Consider the following 20112-nt stretch of genomic DNA (forward strand, 5'->3'; position numbering starts at 1 on the left):
ATCTTGTGAGTTGTGATACCATATACCGAAGCCACCATGAAACATTGACAGAACCACGGACACAAGGTGGACGGACATATTACTAAGAAGAAACTGAACATTGGGCATATATGAACCCAATAAGTGAAGAGCGTAGAGCAGTTACCCAACATCTTTGATTAAAGATATTAATGATTCACAGTTTCCTAGTATCTCGGAAAGCTGGGCATGCTTCATATATACACAAGCTTGAGCAAATGCATTGAAACAAATTTTAGATGTTTGTCATATTGTGTGGAATTCGACTGATCAGAGTGTAGTTTGCCACCCTCTACATTTTATACAAACAAAAGATATAGTATGTAACACAAGATTCTCCCTCCATCTCTCCCCCCCCCTCTCTTTCCCTTCATAACCTGCTTGTAACTGATGCAAGCAGCCACATGGAAAGTCCGCCCCCACTAGCTAACATAGATATCTATTCCCGGATAGCAGCAGTTTCTATGTGAATCTCTTCCCAATATTAATGTTTATTAGTGTCGAATAGAAATCGAAATGGGGTGTGGCCAACTGGTAAGGCATCGGATTTTGGTCCCACTACTTGAAGGTTCAAATCCTTCTGTCTTAGAGCAGACCAATTCAATCAGAATATTGTTTTCTTTAACAATCTTCTCTTTAAGACTTAGTGTGGGAGGAGTAACATGAAGCTCAGAATTATGGGTGTATTCAATAGTCCCAAATAAAAGGGAATTGAACTATGGTCGATTCCGTAAGAGAAAAATAGGAATTGCTAGTTGTACCACGTGAAAAAAAACCTTTTTTGTAGAAATAACCATTCCATTTCTTTTAGAAAGAAATTATGTTCAACTAAGCCAATATGGCATAGTTACAGGAGTCTATCATCACATATAGGCTTTATGGGCCTCATGACAAAACTGTGAAGGTGAAGTAGGAACCTAAAAGATCGAACGAATAGCTGTATTAAATCCTTCTTCCGGCCGGCCAGAACTTCCCGCCTTTCCATCAAGAAAGGGATAAGGGAAGCCTTTAAATTGAGTTATCCTGCATGCCATTCCCGCCTTGATGCAGGAATGGGATAAGGGCAGCCCAAAAAAACTGTTGCGGCCGGAACTACCCGCCATTTCTTGCATCAAGAAGAAATGGGATAAAGGCAGCCCTCTTTTCCTCTTATTTTTCTGTTTAACACTGTCTTTTCCCCTTTTGTTTTTAGTTGTTTTGAGCTTATTTTATGGGTGATGAACCTAGGAATTTGGGTCTTTTAGAGTTAAGTCTTCCAGTTGTGGAGAAGAAGAGGTTAAAATCGTATGGGTTTATTTACTCATGTTAGGATACTTGCTTTATTCTTAAAGGGAGCATTAGTTGAAGTTAGGTTGAGTCTAATTAGGTTCAGGCCAAAAATATGTCTACGAAAGAGATGTAATTGAATTTCATAATGGCTACAGAATAACAAAAAAGGTTCTCCCATTAATGGTTGATGCACAATGATTGTCTTTCTGCGACTTCTTTCTACTTCAAATTCTATGTTTTTCATCAATAATTGTATTTTTACTTGGCATGGAACAAGGTCTCGCCGAGTTCTTGCAAATATCTCGGTTTTTTGAAGGTCCAAGACGAGACCTTATACAAAATTTAAAATTTAAAAAAAAAATTTCAACTCGACCGAGATTTTGTGTCTCAATCAAGATCTTGGTTTGAGCGAAACCAGACCAGACCCAGTTATAAAAGGCCCTTATCTTGACTGAGACCAGTCGAGATTTCGATAGGTCTCGGTCATCTTGGTGGGAAAAGCTGTGGACTTCCAAAAGTTGATCTCTCTTCCCATTTTTTGACAGACAATCGCCGGATTACTTCAAGAAACTCATGGAAACATCAACCTACAACAATATTGCTGTGATTTGAAGACTGGAAGATTCCAAGGTAAGCCATTTTTCCCTAAATCTATTTTTTGCAAAAAAATATGTTCAAATCTTGGTGGCTGGGTCTCAATTTTTAATATGTTAAACAACTTTTTAATAGTAATTCTAAATTTTATTTTCAATTAAGAAATAAATACTAAGTCAAGGGATAAATATGATTTAGCTATTTGATTGTTTTAGGAGTTTTACATTATCTTTAACCTAGGGTCCGAAGTCAAACTCCTATTTGGACTTTGATTTTTCAAAGTCTGATAGTGCCATTGTGTTTAAATGGCCCAAACCCACCGAAACCGATCAACGAGTTCAACCAAACAATGCACCAACTAGCAGAGATCTCGGCCCAACTTGGTTTTCTGCCTGTCCGAAACCGAGACCTTGAACCATGCTACTTGGAGACGTCATTTAGAAGCAGGGCTCTAGGTTGATACAATTGATCTGACTCTACCAGTGTTTTATGCTGCCAGTCCCAAGCCCGGATAAAAGAGGAGGATTGTGCGTCAGTTTAGCAGATAGCATTGTAAAACTTTAGTCAGACCCTTTTGCATGAATCCGATTTTTATATTTTTGACCATATGCTAGGGCGTCCTCCATAAGCAATGCACTACACTATGACCTAGATGTAGTGAATAGTGAGCAAGGGTTTGCTAAGGCGCCTGTAAGTGACACACCGCTTTGGCTCCCAGTTGTAGGAATAGATTTAGCATCTTCAAACAAAGGAACTTTAATGGGAAAAAGCTTAGAATTGATAAACATAATGAGAAGAAAAAGAATTACCATAGCTTGTATACAAGAGACCAGATGGAAGGGGAAAAAAAACTAAGGAATTAAATGACTATAAACTATAATACATTGGGGATAAAAATAATAGAAGTGGGGTGGGAATAGTATTAGATAAAGATTTAAAAAATTATGTTATACATGTAAAAAGAATTGGTGGTAGGATAACATCCATCAAACTCGTGTTAGGAAAAGAGGTAATCAATATAATCAGTGTTTACACACCTAATGTACAGCTGGATCACGAAGGACCTAGGCCCAGGCAGTTTCTTCTTGAACAAAGTTTAATACTGATTTGTTCTTCAAAAAAACTGGCAACAATTGATGAACTTGTAGCAGATCACACAAAGAAATCGATTGAAATAGAAAAAAAGAAGAAAATAGAAAATAGAGAAGAAGGATAGGATTGGATCGAGTATCCCACTCTCTCCTGGGTCTCTCACCCACTCACAGGTAAATAAAATCCATAGTTGGGTAGGAATTTCAATTGTTTCTACTGGTTATTATTTGAACTTTGAGATTAAGTCCTGAAAAGTTTAAGACTGGCAGAACTTGTGTCCGAATTCTGAAAGGGAGACTTAGTGACTACCCTAAATCAGGTCCTTTTGAGTTGAGCTTTCAGGGTTTATTTCCTACATTGAAACCTATTCTGCAGGTTGAGGACAGGTTTCAAAATAATTTGTCTTGAATAGTGTTGAATGGCGAAACAGGATCCATGTAGCCAACCTCATTTAGTTGGGATAAGGCTTAGTTGAGCTGAGTTGGTCCAAAATTTCAAAACTTGTTGCTGCTAGAGATGTTTGGCCAACATCAATAGCTTCTAGAAATTTTTATATTACACTTTTTGGATCTGCTGCTTGTTGATCTTAAGAGATTCATGGGTTGGCTACAAAACCCCAAGTTTCATTAATTCCGGGTTTGGATTGTGATCTCTGGACTAACCTTAGCACAATTAGATTTACTGAAGGATACACTGTTCTGTCTGTTCATCTTATCTATACTCAGTATGATTTTGGAATGGCCATGCCCATAAGGAAACTAATTTTGGTTTCATCCCAGGTTTGCAACAGTAAACTGATAAAATAAGTCTGATCAGACAATCATAAAAGATAAAACCAATTTTGACCTGCTTCAGATGGGAGAGGATAGGATTTTTGTAAAATGCTCCAGCAAGTTCTGCTACTATTTGTAATCCACTTCCAACCACAGGGATTGGGTTTGGTCCTAGCCTGCCCAAGGTATGGCCCAATTGCAAGTCAAAATGATTAGAAAGCAAACAAGTAACAGAAAAAGTACCTCACGGACATCCTCAAGGAAAGCTTCATGTGATCCACCATAAGCTCCAACAGCCAATCTCAAATCAATAGTCCTGAAATCCAAAGGACGAGATACCATAGCTGGAGATCCAAGAACACCTTCATCATCGTTATCATTAGAGTTCAATAATGTTGTTCCAAGCAAATTGCAGAAGACTCTTTCATCGTCTTCAGAAGCAGCGCGACGTAGAACACTACGACACTGTTTCATAATCATATCCGAAATGCTGTTGACTCTCCTTTCCTTTCTACCCCTACCAGGTTTATGCTGTGGATTCTTACCATACACGTTTGCCAGCACAGAGATAACAGCTTTCTGTAACCAATCAACAGGAAACAGTAGTTTACATTCAGCATCAGGTTTACTGGAAGGAAATTAATCTTTTTTTTTTTTTTGACAATGAGAGGAAATTAATCTCTTAAAAGGAAATAACCAAACCAAACATGTAAAATTTGAAACTGCCAAAAGCAGGGACATAATGATATAGATGCTTTTAGACAAACCCTCAAAATAATTGGTGATTCACAAATGCAAATACCGAGATGCAAATATGCAAAATGTGATTGACATAGAGAATAAACCAGACGGAAACAAGGCGCAAGTTGACACAGCAAATTGCAGCAAGACAACTTTTGAAAGACCTAACTTATGCTTTTGAGATTTAGGTAACATTTTGTAATAAAAGTGAGGAGTGGAATGAACAATAGAGTTTTACAACTTCTTGAAGTTAACCTTCAAAAGGGGGGGGTGTCGAGCAAAATAATAATCATAGGAACAAAACCACATCAAGTATGAGTGCATAAAAGAAATGCTTAAAAAGCACAGATAAAAATATATTTTTTGTTAGCAATCAGGACTAAATCTCACAAGTTCAATACAGTACATCAACCTATTCACCTTAGTGCCAGTCCTCAATCAAGTACACCTCACCAGAATGGACCCACTCACACTGACCCACCCTAACCCAACATGAGTTGGCCAGCTAGCCAAATTATCAAATATAGGCCTGGGCTTGAGTATGGGTCCTCAGCCCCATACCTGCCTAATTGCACATTTGTAACAAACTTAAGCTAATATATTATTTATTTTATTTTTTAAAATTTGTGTCAAGCCATCTCAACCAGTCACAAACAAATGGATTGGGCTCAGCCATATGCAGACCTGCCCCTGAACATTTAATAAAGGGTTCAGGTAAGGCATAGCCCAAGATATCTGGCCTGAAACCACCCAAGTGTCACTAGTAATCCAACCAAGGCTTGAGCCAAGAGAAGATCAGCATCAGAAATGGTTTTTTGACATGATCAGACAGAAGTTCAAAATTGACAGAACAATCACAACTGAAGCACAATCACATTTAAGAAGACCAAACAGAAGATGGGGACCTTTATTTTTTGTTTTGGAGAGGTGTTTATACCTCCCCCCCCCCCCCCTCCCTTTTCTCCCCACACACCCCTCAACCCCCAAAACCAACCCTTCCCCCACCCCCCAGCCCCCAGGTGAAGGCGGGATTCAATCCCAGGACCTGGCAACTACAAGCCAAAGCCCTGACGAGGTGGGCAGGCATCTTCAAGATGGGGACCATGTTAGTGTTAAAGAAATAAAAATACACCTAACAATTGGAAATAATGTATCATCCGAGAACCAACCAAGACCTACAAAACAATAAATTTACTTTGATAAATTACAAAATCTCAAATTCCAAAAAAAAAAAGGTCATGTAGACAGATCAAATAACTATTCAATTTTCAAAGATGAGAATGTATCCATTGAGTTTGTCTGGAAACTAGAAAGCCTACAGCAGCTTCAGAGTCCAGGACTGCACCTATTTGTCCAGAAAGTCACAAACATTAATCAGTAATTGGTTTAAGCAATTGATAAAAAAAAAAAAATTCTATACTTCGAATCATGCATATGCTGCATAACACTATCACCCGTGGCCCATGCGGACAAATAAGTATCCCTTCTGAACAAATCGAGATCATTTTAATAGGAATAGTTGATGCAAACCTGACAAACCTGACAGGGTAAGCAAGCCAAGATCGAATCTGGAAGAGAATAGGGGTAGGTGTTGGACAACTTGGGTCAGATTTGGTTTAGTTCTGATCCTGCTGTGATGGATGATGAATGATGAATATTGAAGATAGTAGGATAACTTTGGCGAGCTAGAGTCCCACTAGTTGCCCAGCCATAGGAGTCACCTTGGCCTGCTGTAGGAGTCTCACCTAAGCATACTTGATAAACTCACAAGCATTTCTCAAAGAGAAGAAGAATAAGTCTTTGTTTGAAGAATTCTGGAATGCCAAAACAGCCCTCCACAATTTGAATTTATAGGGGAGAAAGGAGTTCCAAAAACCCCATAGATATATGTAAGTAATTAATGGACTGTTGGTATTCCCAACCCATTACATAGAAAACATCCTTCCATGCATCTAGGAACAATAAAGAACCTATGAACTAGAAACAAGAAAAATAATAAATCTGCCTAGGAATATGAAAAGACACTTAACTACCTAGATATATGAAAATAAGCTACTACTAAGCCTAATCCCGTATGCCTTCCTTGTACCCACATTTTAGGCCCATCCCATTACAAAGAAAACACATAGAATCAAAGGCCCAATGTATACATAACCCCACCCAAGGCTCATTTCCAATAAAATAAACCCATTATGTGACTTATCTGCATCAATAGTTGGCCTTCTATTTGTTTCTTCTGAACTGGAAAGGTTGAACATGGCATCTACAATATAATTAGCACAAGGCTTAGAGCTACAAAGCTGCAACACAAAAAATTACGTAGGAAACTCCAGAAAAACATACTAAGGATGCAGAACAATCGATTTCAAGACCCCAACAAGACAATGTATACAAGAACCAGTTCATTTAACATACCACACCAAAATGGAAGTAAATGTGCTTTACAAATAAAACATACAAATTTACAATCAATAGGCTAATCACCCAAAAAAAATCACAACCAGAAGAGGTAGGTGAATTTACAGTCAAAATGCACCTTTGTAGGACCTGATGCATTCCCTTTGTAAACCTCTTTACTGATGGAATGCTCCAAGATCTTCTTTGCCCACTCCGGAGGACCTTTCTCCAAAGCATCATAGATGCACTTTCTAATCCTGGTTCCCACGTTTGTAGGGAGCTTTTTCACAGGTTCCAGCGCCTGAGCCCATTCAGGAATATTACCATCGTTCACAGAAATTGTTTCAGTGGCACGTGTTGCATCAGAATCTTTGCAGTCCATAGCCCACACATCATTTTCTCTCTTCACAGAACCACAAATGCGTTTTGTAGCCTCTGCAAGCAGCTGAGAAGCACATAAATTAGCACTTCAATTCATTATCACTCACTGGTATACCTTACAGTTAGTCTCAATGTTTAGATTTGAGTTGTTATGAATGGTGAAACAGATCAATATAAAATATGGAATACTTTAAAATATGTGAAGAGTACATGTCAAGCGAGCATGCGCAACCAATAACTGATGATTGCATGTTTCCATCAAGTTTGAAATTTAACCAGACAAGACATTATGGAAGAACCTAACAATGCAAGGGGGCATTGGAACTTAAACTGGAAACTGCAGAAGAAATAAGAATGCTAGATCCAGAAACATGAAACAATAAAATCAATATATGTAAATAGGAAGTGAATATATATGGGCATGCATCCATTGTTTTGTGCATGGCTTAAATGCAATAAGAAAAGACCACGTGGTCACTACTCTATAGCTTCTTGTTGGCACTTTGCAGCAGAATTTGATTAAGCTCCAGTAGTATGTTCAGCGTAGCTCTAGTTTGGTGGCACTTTTTCCTCATCCTCAGTAACTAAGTTTCAGGAACTTCAGTAGCATTCACAGCCTTCTCTTTACAAAGAAAGAAGAATACCATAATCCATATGACAAGAAAGGAGATTATGGCAAATACATGTTGCTGAGGGGTTTGGAGAAATGGCGAAACAAATGAAAACCATCAGCTTAAAGGAAAGGTTTTATAATCTAAAAATTGAAAAGATTTTGGAACCAAACTGAGTACAAGAAAAGTTGTGGCCAAATTTTACCAATGCATCTGCTTCCATTCCAGCTACTCCAGTGAGTGAACCACAAAGCACTCCACCATCACCCTGTAAGCAGCGAAACACTTTTGCACCTTCCCGACTAGTTATCTCCGAAGAGTCCAGGTTAGCATCCATTGAAGAGACAGCTAAAATGTATCTCCGAGCTAATTCCGGCCAAGTGAGTTCATTAGTGGGTAGCATATCAATCTTCATTTTTTTTATAGGACCTGAGGTATCCACTACATCTTTCTTTCTTCCTCGTCTTGGTTTCGACTCTCCAGCATCAAAATTAGGATCTATGAGAGGGGCAATTTTGGACAGCAGCTCACCAATAAGCAACTTGAGAAGCGAGCTATGAGCTTTAGTCAAAGCTACACCAGTGCATCTGCTGTATGTACGGGATGCTAGCCTGGCTTGGGCTGCTTCCTTCATTGATCCTGTTTCCATTTTAATGAATGCATGTGGGTTTTCCACAGGAATCATATGATCTGATTCATTGCTCGGAGATAAGGGATGGGCACTTGTACCATAACTTTTGTGGGATGATAGTTCTCTAGATTCTTGAACTTCTTTTTCCAAGTTCTCAACAAAATTAGAGCCATCAAACCATGGATTTATAAGTTCCTCCTCAAGTTCATCTAGCGTTAATGGTTCCTTTAGACCCAAAATCTCATGAAAACGCCACAATAACTCCCATACCTGAACAGATAAAACAATTATTAATAATACCACAGAACCTACCAAATAGGTTTATAAAATCCAATGTCTGAGTTTCTCAAGATAATGTTGGACATTTACCTGAAGAACATCACCAACAAGCTCTGCAGGAAGCCTTGAGCTCAAAAGTTTGCCAGGTGGACAGTGGTTACTTGTCTCAGGACCTTGAACCACATCGCACTTCCTGGATCTTTTATATTCCCTACATGATCCATCCAAAATTTCTCCTTCCTCACCTCTTGCTTCATTCTTCCTTTTAGCAAGAAGCCCACTTCCAACAGTATGAGATGTTGAATAGCAACTTCTCTTTTTCAAAAATTCATATCCTGAACAGACATGAACTCCAGGAAGCTGTTCTATGATTTCCTGGACAAATTCCAAATCTAGTCCAAACCTGTCCTGGTCTAACCATTTTGCCAGCATATTGCACAAAGACTCAAGCTCAGTATCACTGCAAGTCACACGTGGGATGTCGACAGGGCCAGACAAACAGCAAAATTTCGCGAATGAACCAGAAACATCATTAATATTTACATCCGCAGCATCTGAATCTGGTGAGCATGCCCCATCCAAATCATGCTTGCATAAAAACTGAAAAGTGCCAATCCGCTTGAAGACTTCACGGCAATTACCAACAAGAGTCTGAGACACCATTCCCCATACTGATAAGGTAGAGCTCCCCTCCACTGAGAACTCTCTGATTTGATCCCTCAACCCTGAATTCTTGGGTAAGCATTCACCAGGTTTTTCTGGAAGGCAACTGAATAGGAACGTCAAACTACCCATTGTTTGAAAATCAGAAGTTTCACTCAGACAACTTCCAAAAGATGATAAAAAGACATGTTCCGGAAGTGGAGGGCAAGGATCCGATAGAATCAACTGAATATTGTCATCATTGTCATATGACATATCAAAGGTAGTGGGATCATCACTTTCTACTTCGTAGTTAGAATTAGACCTGCCAAGATTTGGCCTCGAGAGGATAGTCGACCCAATAGGAATATGCACCTCAGAGCATGGACGTCTTGTAACCTTGAAAAGAGGTCCAGAATTATCACCATCCAACACTTCACAAGTAAAAAGAGATCCTGTAATCTTATCATGCCAACAGGATTGATAACCAACAGGCCAGATCTGGCTAGTGTCATGATATGATGGTCGACCATCAACCTCCCCCAAACTGACTACAAAGAAATCTCCACACTGGATTGGAAGTCCATCCTGCAAAAGCATGCAAGATCAAGAACAATGAGGATAAAAAGCAAGCTGAAAGAAACAATGTAACACATGGAAATATCACGAAGATCTCAAAGATCATGAGAATAAAACTGAAAATCTGAAAGTAAAACATCATTTGAGATAAATCATGTAGACAATAATACTAACCTTAGGATGCTTAACCCCATTAACACCATTTCCCTCTGGTACAGCCTCTGTAACTCTCACACCATTTCCTAAGATGCAAGACGGAGTCTCCATGACCTCAACATCTGAAGAAGGCTCCCTACCATAACTGCTCTTTAAGGGTTCTTGATTTTCTGTGAAACTACTGGTTCGTGAAAGTCTGGCCGATTCTTTTCTCCTTCTGCGATTATACAACCCTTTCTGCACTGTAGCATAACCATCACTTCTATCCTCTGTGTCAATTGAATTGCGGTTGGATAGCAGGCCAAGATGACATGCAACATCTGCCATTGATTCAAACCTTTTACCGTCTGGAGAACAATAGACTTCAACGGCATCACATCTCCCTGCCCGTGGATTAAATTCTACATGCCAACCTTCTGCCAATACACCTTGCCTTTCAAAAATATAATCTCTCAATGCCTGTAAGAACATTTCGCTTGGATTCTGATGAGATACTGTAACTGCTGTATTATTATTACTCCCAAGTATCCCCTTAAGGCTGCAGTTCAAATCAACCTCCTCCCAACTTCTACTCATATTCACACTGTGGTACACTACATCTTTGGGACTTGAGTTGACTGTATGCGTGACTGCACCAGATTCCTTTTGTTTATCAAATCCATTTTCCATGGGCCATGAATTTGAATTTGTCGTTTGGGCAATACATGGGATGCCAGTGAAAGAACTTTCATCCAGAGTTTGCATTCTACAAGCCAGAAGGAACATAACTAGTAACCATATTTGGTAACTTAGCATTTCAAGCAACATCATCACTATACTGACCACACCACAAAACATGCAATCACAAAAATATGAGCAATTCCATACAGTAAAACATGCGGACAAAATAATAATTTACCAACGGGAAAAAAGAGACCGGCAAGGAAGAAGACAAACAAGCATAGTCAAAATTAAGTTAGGCACGAGTTCCATCACTTTACTTTTAGGCCAATTTGTTGATGGTCAAGACTTGTCGGTTCGCATTATTTTGTTGTCATTTAAAATGTTATCTAGTTTCATTTCCAAACAGACCAAGCACATGCAACAAAGTTGATTTGAAAGAGTGGGAAAAACACTGGTAATGTATCAGTTTGTGACAGTATTTCTATATATTCAGAGTTCTGATTTCATTAGGAGTCCAAGATAGAGTCTTACATCAGGCAATGGGTATCCACTAATCTCTAAGCATTAGCACGGTTTTTTAAGTTGGTAAAAATTATTGTGTTGCAAGAGAACTTTATATCCAGGTGTGTTTCAAAATTTTGAAAGTGGATTTCTTCGAGGCTCAGTTTTGACCTCAAGAATCAAAACAGCCAAGAATAGGTTAGCATTTGTATTGAATCAGTCAACATGGATGGGTACAATGGAAATGTCAGACGTTCTACATTCAACTTTGGTGATAGCAGGAATTGAAATCTCCATCAAATACTTCGCCTTTTAATTCCATGGAACATGAAATTTTCCAAAATAACCAGCAATAGTTGTCACGGCCACTAGGCGACTCAAGGCAGAGGAGGGCAGGCCAATAGGTGTGGCCTTGGTCACCTAGGCATATATGGTCATGTTATGTAGGTTTTAGTGTTTTATTGTTTCAAAAGGCCCTAATGAGATGGGCTGATGGATGGGGGGGGGGGGGGGAGGGAACGAACCTACGCAACCCTAGGAGACGAAGGTGGGTGTCTTTTGTGCAAAATTAAAGCGAGAGCAAGCCTAGCCTTTGCGAAAGCGCCTTTGCCTCCTACTTATGCCTAGATGACGCCTAAACAACTACAGCCTAATTTATTAGTACAACCTAAAGTACAGGAGTCGAAACTCCAACAATCAAAGCATTCCAATGATTATCACATGGATTTGATGAGGCCTCATGGTGGTGATGTAGATAGACATATAGGGCTGTCTTACAGCCACAGGAAGAAAAGAAGGAGGGCAGCAGCTGAACCGAGGTTGAATTCTGGACCTATTTGAACCAGCTGACTGGGCTGGACTTATTCAAGCTCGCATGAGCTAAGTAGTTCTTTATTTGGTTGCTTTCATTAGTTGTTTATATTCCTAATTAAAGTAGGAGTTTGGTTTTAAGTTGTGCTTAGTTTCAGCAAGGATGTAATGGCTCCTATTCATGGTAGGAGTTGGATTTTCAGTTTCCTAGTTGGAGTAGGATTTCTAATTTCACTTACAAATACTTTGTAAGACTGTTCAGCCAAGTTACAGATTATTGAATTGAGATTATTGAGTGCTGTTCATATCTTATTAACCTGAGGTTTAGTTCTTCAAACTCTACTTCTCCCATACTCTATTTACCGCCAGTTGAAGGTCATGTCTGAGTTCTGATCGATATCTTAATTGCTGTGGGAGTTTTGATTTCTGAATTCAAGAGGGTCGGTGATCCTTTTATCTCTCAATCATATTCTGACAACAGGAAGCATCTGATCCCAGTTTAATTCCAGATTGAATGCTTCATCATATACTCTGTTTTCTGGGTTTTTTCAGCATACAGTAAACCTTCAATTAAACCCAACCCCCTAATCTGTTTGCTGTGAAATTTTGGGAGCTTGAAGCCCTATCTAGGGCCTCTACTTGACCAGCTTTTGGGGGCATTCTGATTGCTGTTTAGTGTGCCCTACCTTGATATGCACACTCAGTGAGTAGAGGCTGATATCAGTTTTCACTTGGTGAGTTGAGTTTCGAATTCCTAGTCAGTCTAATTACTCCTATTCAACCAATTGATCTGTGCTTAAGTTTAGGGGTTTGATTGAACATATCAAGGGTAGAAATTGGCTGGAATTTGGGGCAATCCTATTGTCTTGATTGGGTTTAATTTCTGTTTCACTGTCTCTGGGATCTCCACCCGTGAGATCATTGTTTTCTAAATTACCCCCAAATCGCTCATCAGTTTATTTCCTTCTTTTGGGGGTTCTTATCCTTCCTATTAACTATTGTTTCCTAGAGTTTGGTGATAATCTGAGAAGTTTGAAAACTCAGTCAAATTTGGGGTTTGCTATCTGAGTGGAGTTTGTCTTGGGATCCTATCTGCGAGGGTTTTAGAGTTCTTCCTATCCACCCCCCACCAGGTAGATTCCTAGAGCTTCAGAGCTGGACTCTCATGGACAACCCAACTCTTTATTTTAGTTCTTGCAAATTTTATTTTTTTTAATAACAGATTTTATAAGAGAACAAAAGAATGCTAATAATACAACAGAAGGAATAAGGGTAGCATTGCCTTAGTGAAGAACATAGACCCAAAAAAAAGACTCAGAAAAAGAAAAAAGGACACAACAGAACACACTTAATGACTCAAAAGTGGTAAACTAGTTGAGAGTAGTGCAAGGATCAAGGTGAGAGAGAAGAGAAAAGGTAGGTAAGCAGAGGAGAAGAGAAAGATGAGTGCAACGTCTTGGGAGAGAATCGATTTCTCTCCTCCATATTGAGAAATTACATACATACCCCCATGCTAACAAAAGGTAGCCTAGGGAGGTAAAGGGGGCGTACCTAGTACACGAGGCTCTCGCTACCATGGGGTCTGGAGAGGGACATAATATACGCAGCCTTACCCCTACATTCGCAAAAAGGCTGTTTCCAGATAATAACCAAGTAACCAAAGTACCTTATTACATAAACTCTAACACTCCCCCCTCAAGCTGGAGAATAAATGTCATACATTCCCATCTTACACAGAAGGGGTACTGAACTGATGAGAGATGAGCCCTTTGGTGAAAATAGCAGCCAACTGGTTGCCTGTCTTCACAACAGGAATGCAGATGTAGCCAAAGTCAATCTTCTCCTTAATGAAATGTCGATCCACTTGATGTAGGCCAAGTTTAAAGAATAAAGAAAGTAGAAATTGAAGAACAAAATGGGAAGTATTTTACTAATGAGAACAGAATCACACAATAGATGGGGATTACTCGACCCAAAGGTGGGGACTCGCTCAACCCAACAAGAGGATTCACTCAACTCTCAAAGGAACCTAAAGTTCATACATAGAAAAATATTCAAAAAAAATTACTTTTCAAAATAAACAAATACACATTTAAAGGGTATGGGGAAAAAGACGTTAGGGGGAGGGGGGGAGAGAAAAAGAGTCGTTGGCTCTTAAAAAAGGTTTTAAAAAAAATGACCGTTGGAGGGGGGGTTAGTGGAGAGAGACTTCATCATTCTCCCCCACTTTGAAAGAACTCGTCCTCGAGTTTGTCATTGGAGTGTTTGGATTCATAATAGGGGTAGAGATCAGAAATGTTGAAGACAGGGCTAATATTCATGCCTTCGGGCAACTCTACACGATAAGCACTGGGTCCAATTTTCTTGAGAATGCAGCATGGACCAATCCTCTTATATTTGAGCTTGTTGTAGGTGGTACTAGGAAATCTTTCTTTCCTCAAGTATACCATGACTAATCCTCTTTCCACAAGCATGGACCAATCCTCTTATATAGAATTTGTAGGAAATACCAGCACTACTGGGTGTTGGTTAGACCCTTAAAATAAAGATAATAATCCTTAAATTGATATTATAGTGTTATTTAAATTGTTTATTAATTTATTAAGCATGATATCTATGTTGAATTATTATAAGATTATTCTAGTATTGTTCAGAATACTTTATTTATAATTATCATTGCATTCTTTACATGATTGGTGATTAAATAGTGAGTTTTCTAAGTAAAAGCAGCTCGATTACTATTAGTGAGCTACTTAGAAGTACACATACTAATTAGGAACTTAGTTAGAAGTAAGCAGTTGTGTGAGCAGCTTAAAAGTGGTTAGTACTTAATCATGATTAGTGAGTTGATTAGAGGAGTTAATTTTTGATTAATAGAGGATTAATTATGATTAATGTGGGATTAGAGGTGGCTCAGCATGATTGGACACTATGCCCTACTTAAGGGCTGCCACATAGTGCATGGAGTGGTAGCATGATTAGTAGCCACATGGCATAGAGGTGAGCTGTTATCAAGGGTCAGCCACCATTTGCATGGCCAAGGTGGTGGTGGCAATTGGAACTCAGCCACATAGCAAGGTAAGGAGGAGGTAGGTGGCTATGAGGTATCAAAGACATGGTTAGTGGTTATTTAAGCTAGGTTTGACCATGCTAATGATGGCTAGTTAACTTAATTAGTAATTAGCAATTTAGTTAGTTATTATTTTCATTTGAGCAAGACTGTCATACAATTAGAACACTGCTGGTTTTGCTCTGCTGAGTTAGACAAAAGAAAGGAAGAAGAGGTAGGTTATTTAGTTGGATTTTGTTTCTTTTGATGTCGAATTGGTTGCCTAGATAAGGTTCTTGACAAACTGTGGTTTCTGAAATCATAGGTATTTGAGACTTTTACACTTGAGTTCATAGTTTGAAGTAGAATTTGAAAGAAGTTTGAGCAAGAAGAAGGAAGAAGCGTTTGAAGAGCTATTTAGATTCCAAAGGTAAGTTCAAAGGTTAGATTTGATTGTTGTTACGCTGCTACTGTTTTGATGAGTTTCTAATAGAATTTAAATTTTCTTCTAGTAGGAAATTAGAGTATGGTAGACTGAGTCGGTGAATTGAGGAACAGCTGAGAGAGAAATTGATTAAGGAAGAGAGATTTAAAGTTATATTGAAGTTTGATTTTGGGAATCACAACGGGTGAGCCTATATACACTCAAGTGTTGTTGAACGGGCACGATTACTTAATTAAGAAGAGGTGAGGGGATCATATGTATTGAACGATGCATTGCTATATATATAATGTTAAGAATGTGAGAGATCATATACTGTATTGTTACAAATTATTGATTGTATGAAGCATGATATAATGAGTATGTGTTTACACCCTATTTTCGGTCTATTTCAGTCAATAGAGAAATAGACCGAAATATAGTTCAATCACGTCTGACCTGTTAGTCAGTGACCAGAAAATGATCAATAACCAAAAACAATCAAAAAACAATCACAGTCCGAAAACAGTCAGTGACCAACGAACGGTCAGCAGGGTGGTTACAACCAACTCTCAAAGAAGTCGGTAGTTGTGAAACTACCTCTCAAAGAAGTGGGTAGTTATGAAATTACCTGGTAACTACAAAAACCACCTGAACTGTCATTGATGCCTACAAAAAGAAAAATTCAAAACAAAGGAAGGGATCCACAAATCGATCAAACAAGTCTTTATCTTTTATCTGTTGTTTTCTTTTATCTTAGGAGTAGTATAATGTAGATTTCATCCATCAACATGTCTTTTGGATTGCTTCAAAAGACATCCATTATCATCAAGTTGCAAGCTTCAACAGTTCGTGGCTGGGGGAGTTGTGAAGGCTTCAACAAATTCGTTTCTATGTTGTTAGCAATTTGGTCGTAGAGTAGTGGTAGTGTAAATACCAAGTTGTAAGTCACATCAGTTTCGAATTTGGCAGAGTTGTAATGACTTCAACAAATATGTTATGTGAAGTAAGTAATTTGATTTCTTCTTCTTCTTCTTCTTGGCATTGCAATCTTTGCATTTTTAAAGAAAAATCCTTGTATTACCAAGGCACTGGTAGAACCCACTCTTTGATTCAATTCATTCTGTAGCATCTTCAATTCACGCCGCTGATGCCGAATTTAGTGGAAACAATATGTGAATGGAACATGTTTGTTGATGTGTGATAACTCTCTTGTGTTTACTCTTTAATTAAAACTTCTGTTGTGTATATATATTATAAGAGAGTTGTGCTAATTGTACGGATATGATGGATGGTCATTTGACCGTCACCCGTGAGGGAGTGCCTTTTACTCTAACCGGGTTTGGGGTCGTCACACTCTGGGTATATCCATTCTTAAGAAGAGCCTGTCTAAACCTCTCAAACCAAGGCTTTCAAGGATTTTTTGAGGCCATATAGAGCTTTCTTAAGAAGGCACACTTTCCCTTCACCTGAGGGAAACTTGAAGCCCGGTGGAGCTAGCATATACACTTCATCTTCCAAGTCACCATGGATGAATGCATTCTTCATATCCAACTGATACAATGGCCAGTCTCTATTGGCCGCCAATGATAACAGAACTCTTGTCGAATTATGTTTAGCCACAGGAGCAAATGTCTCCTAATAGTCAATTCCATACACCTGAGTAACCTGACTATATCCTTTGGCCACCAATTTAGCATTATATCTCTCAACAGTGTCATCTGATCAATACTTGATTGAGTAAACCCATCTACATCCAACTGGAACTCTCCCCCTGGGAAGATCAACCAACTTCAAAGTACAGTTATTCTCAAGGGCCATCATTTCCTCACACATGGCTTCCTTCCACTTTATAGCCTCAGTGACATTTTTGGGAATGGGAAATAAGGAAAGAGCAACTGAGAAAGTAGCACATGTAGGAGAGATAGCACCATAGGAAACATAAACTTGGCTCGGATTAGTACAAGCTCTTGTTCCCTTTCGAACAGCAATAGAAAGATCTAAGCCAGAAGGAGGGGAAGGAATATTACCTTACTCAGGAAGGAGGAGCTCAGGATATGGATCCAAAGAGGACTCTTAGCAAGTCTTCTTTCCCTTTCTTTTGTAAACAACTAAACAAGTAGCTCCTTCTCATTAACAGATCCCCCTGAATGATCTAATACATCAACATCATCCACCCCCTTGTGTTTCCCCACATCAAATAGAAATGGAGGGATAGGCAAAAGGGAAAGGAAAGGGATGTCAACAGCAGCCTCTTCACACCCACTAATCTCCCCCTAAAGAGGATGCATCTGAGGAGTAAAAAAAAGGTGATAACTTTGGAGAGAAGCCACCTTCGGGAGGATGGATGGTAGCACTTATAGCCCTTGGTAGAAGGGGCATAACCAAGAAAAAGACATTTGAGGGCCTTAGGGTCAAGTTTAGTCTGAGCAGACTTATTAATATGAACATAGCACACACACCCAAACACCTTGGGAAGAAGAGAGAATTTCTAAAGAGGATTTGGAACCAAGGATACAAGAGGGCATACAATTGATCAAGAAGGAAGCAGTAAGAAGGACATCAGTCCAAAAAGTCTTAGAGACATTGCATATGAAACAGAAGACTCTTGGTGATTTCCAATAAATGGCGGGTTTTCCGTTCAGCCACCCATTATGTTGGGGGTATCAACACCAGGAAGCTGATGGACAATTTAAGGCTTATTTCCACTAAAATAAGCCTTCAAAGTGACTTTTCTGCATCAATACACTCAAACCAAATTTTCATATATTGAGCAAGATTATCGAAGTTGACTTTTTTTTAATGAGTATCATTTGAGCTTGAAGAGTTGGCTAAGCTCTTAGGAGGAAGCTCAAACACCTTAAACTGTCCCTCCGTGCTTCCAAAGCATAGAAAAAATTGAAGAACATGGAAAATAAACACTCTAGACTTAGAGAGTGTTGTGGAAACACTATTTCTCTTTCTTAGGAGAGGGAAAAGTACAAAAACAGAACATAACCCATTCAAGCAAACATCATGTCAAGATACATATTTACAAAGTCGGTAAAGTTCAGGGTACAAGACCTAGTTAAAACCCTTCATCTTCACCCATGAACATCTTACCATTGAACTGCTAGCCTATCAAGATGGGGAAAGTTTACCACCTCAAATGCCTCTAGGCCTTAAGGGATGAATCTGGGTAATGCAATTGATAACCTAGTATACATTCCTCTGACAACTAAACAGATGTCAAGGGCATTCCAGCAGCTGGAATATACAACCAAAATATGGATAAAGGTATGAATGGAAGATGGTTTTCAGCAAATTCCACTACCAAAGAATAACGATTACATGTTGACTAATAGTTGACATGCAACTAAGACTATTCGAGCCAGTAATTTTTAAGCGTCCAAGAACTGTAAACCATCACGTCACCTCAAAGGCGTCCTCCATGATGCGATACAAATGGTTTTTTAACCAAGTTCCGTCTTTTCATTCTCTTTTGACGATAGCCAAATCTCATTACCGAAATCAACTATCCAAGAAAAGAAATGTAAACACAAATTCTGAAGGCGGAAAATTAAAACTTTTCTCCCCTCGGAACAACACAGGTCGTGCTATATCATAATTTCTCTGAAGCCAAACTACATTATAACAACGACAAGTACAAGTATAGTAAGAGAAATGCTGAAAGCGCGTACCTGGAATTGTGTAAATCGTCGCTTCCCTCGCCCTCCCCATCACTCGGTGGTGACGCATTGATATCCAAAAGCATAACACCACTCCGCTTGAAGCCCGAGCGAACCACTCCCAAAGGCCAGCGCTTACTCCCAGCTCCTTTCCTCACACAATCACTACACATCCATTCCGCGAGCATGATAGCCTGGCGTCCTCGCATCCCGGCGCAGCTCAGGTGAAAGCCGCGCTCACACCCATCGCAAACCGCGACGCTACCCCTAACTTCAGGGCGCCCGCATGCACTGCAAGCCGAGCCACCACGGACCTCTCCAGGCAACTCTGCCGCAGCACCAGAAGCAGGGGTTGGGTTGTCATGAACGCTGCGAACGACAGCGTAGGCATCAAGAACATGTGAAGGGGATTCAAGCGAGGAAGACGAAGGGATCTCGTTGAGATCGATACTGAGAGGCAACCGACGGATCTCTAGTTTAGCATCGCAGGTGCTGCTGCTCCTTGAATTCTTGAACTCCATTAGAGAAGGGATTTGGATTCCGACTGTCCCTCCGCTGTTCTTCGTTGCATCTTTGAACTTGAGAAAACTTCGATTCTTCCCCAAAGTAAGGAAGGTCGAGATTGAGAGGACAAATTTGTTTCCGTTTCAGACTTCGACCGATCGACTGAACAGCAAAAACGAAATGGCGGAGGGAGATGGAGGCAAAAGAAGTAAAATCGGGAGAGAGAAAGAAAACAACGAAAAAGTCCAAAAAACCCAAAAGCTAAAACTGAACCAAAAACCTCCGCTTCCTTGTGAATTAACAACAAAAAGGGCAACAATGAGAAGAGATGCA

General features: G+C 39.4%; 1 protein-coding gene across 3 annotated transcripts in view; it reads right to left on the reverse strand.

Annotated features, from left to right (window-relative positions):
• Positions 1-19857, reverse strand: part of LOC122654346 (methyl-CpG-binding domain-containing protein 9-like) — a 33541-nt gene extending 13684 nt beyond the window's left edge. For all 3 annotated transcript variants that reach the window (XM_043848407.1, XM_043848406.1, XM_043848405.1), the window contains exons 1-6: positions 19288-19857; positions 10182-10908; positions 8877-10016; positions 8082-8777; positions 7024-7329; positions 3990-4325 (exon numbers count right to left, since the gene is read on the reverse strand). In XM_043848407.1, the coding sequence (XP_043704342.1) occupies positions 3990-4325; positions 7024-7329; positions 8082-8777; positions 8877-10016; positions 10182-10908; positions 19288-19796 (3714 nt within the window). In that variant the 5' untranslated portion in view covers positions 19797-19857. The remainder of the gene's footprint in view (positions 1-3989; positions 4326-7023; positions 7330-8081; positions 8778-8876; positions 10017-10181; positions 10909-19287) is intronic.
• Between the last annotated feature and the right edge of the window lie 255 nt (positions 19858-20112).

Source organism: Telopea speciosissima, chromosome 3 (assembly GCF_018873765.1).
Source record: "Telopea speciosissima isolate NSW1024214 ecotype Mountain lineage chromosome 3, Tspe_v1, whole genome shotgun sequence".
Classification (NCBI taxonomy): Eukaryota; Viridiplantae; Streptophyta; class Magnoliopsida; order Proteales; family Proteaceae; genus Telopea; species Telopea speciosissima.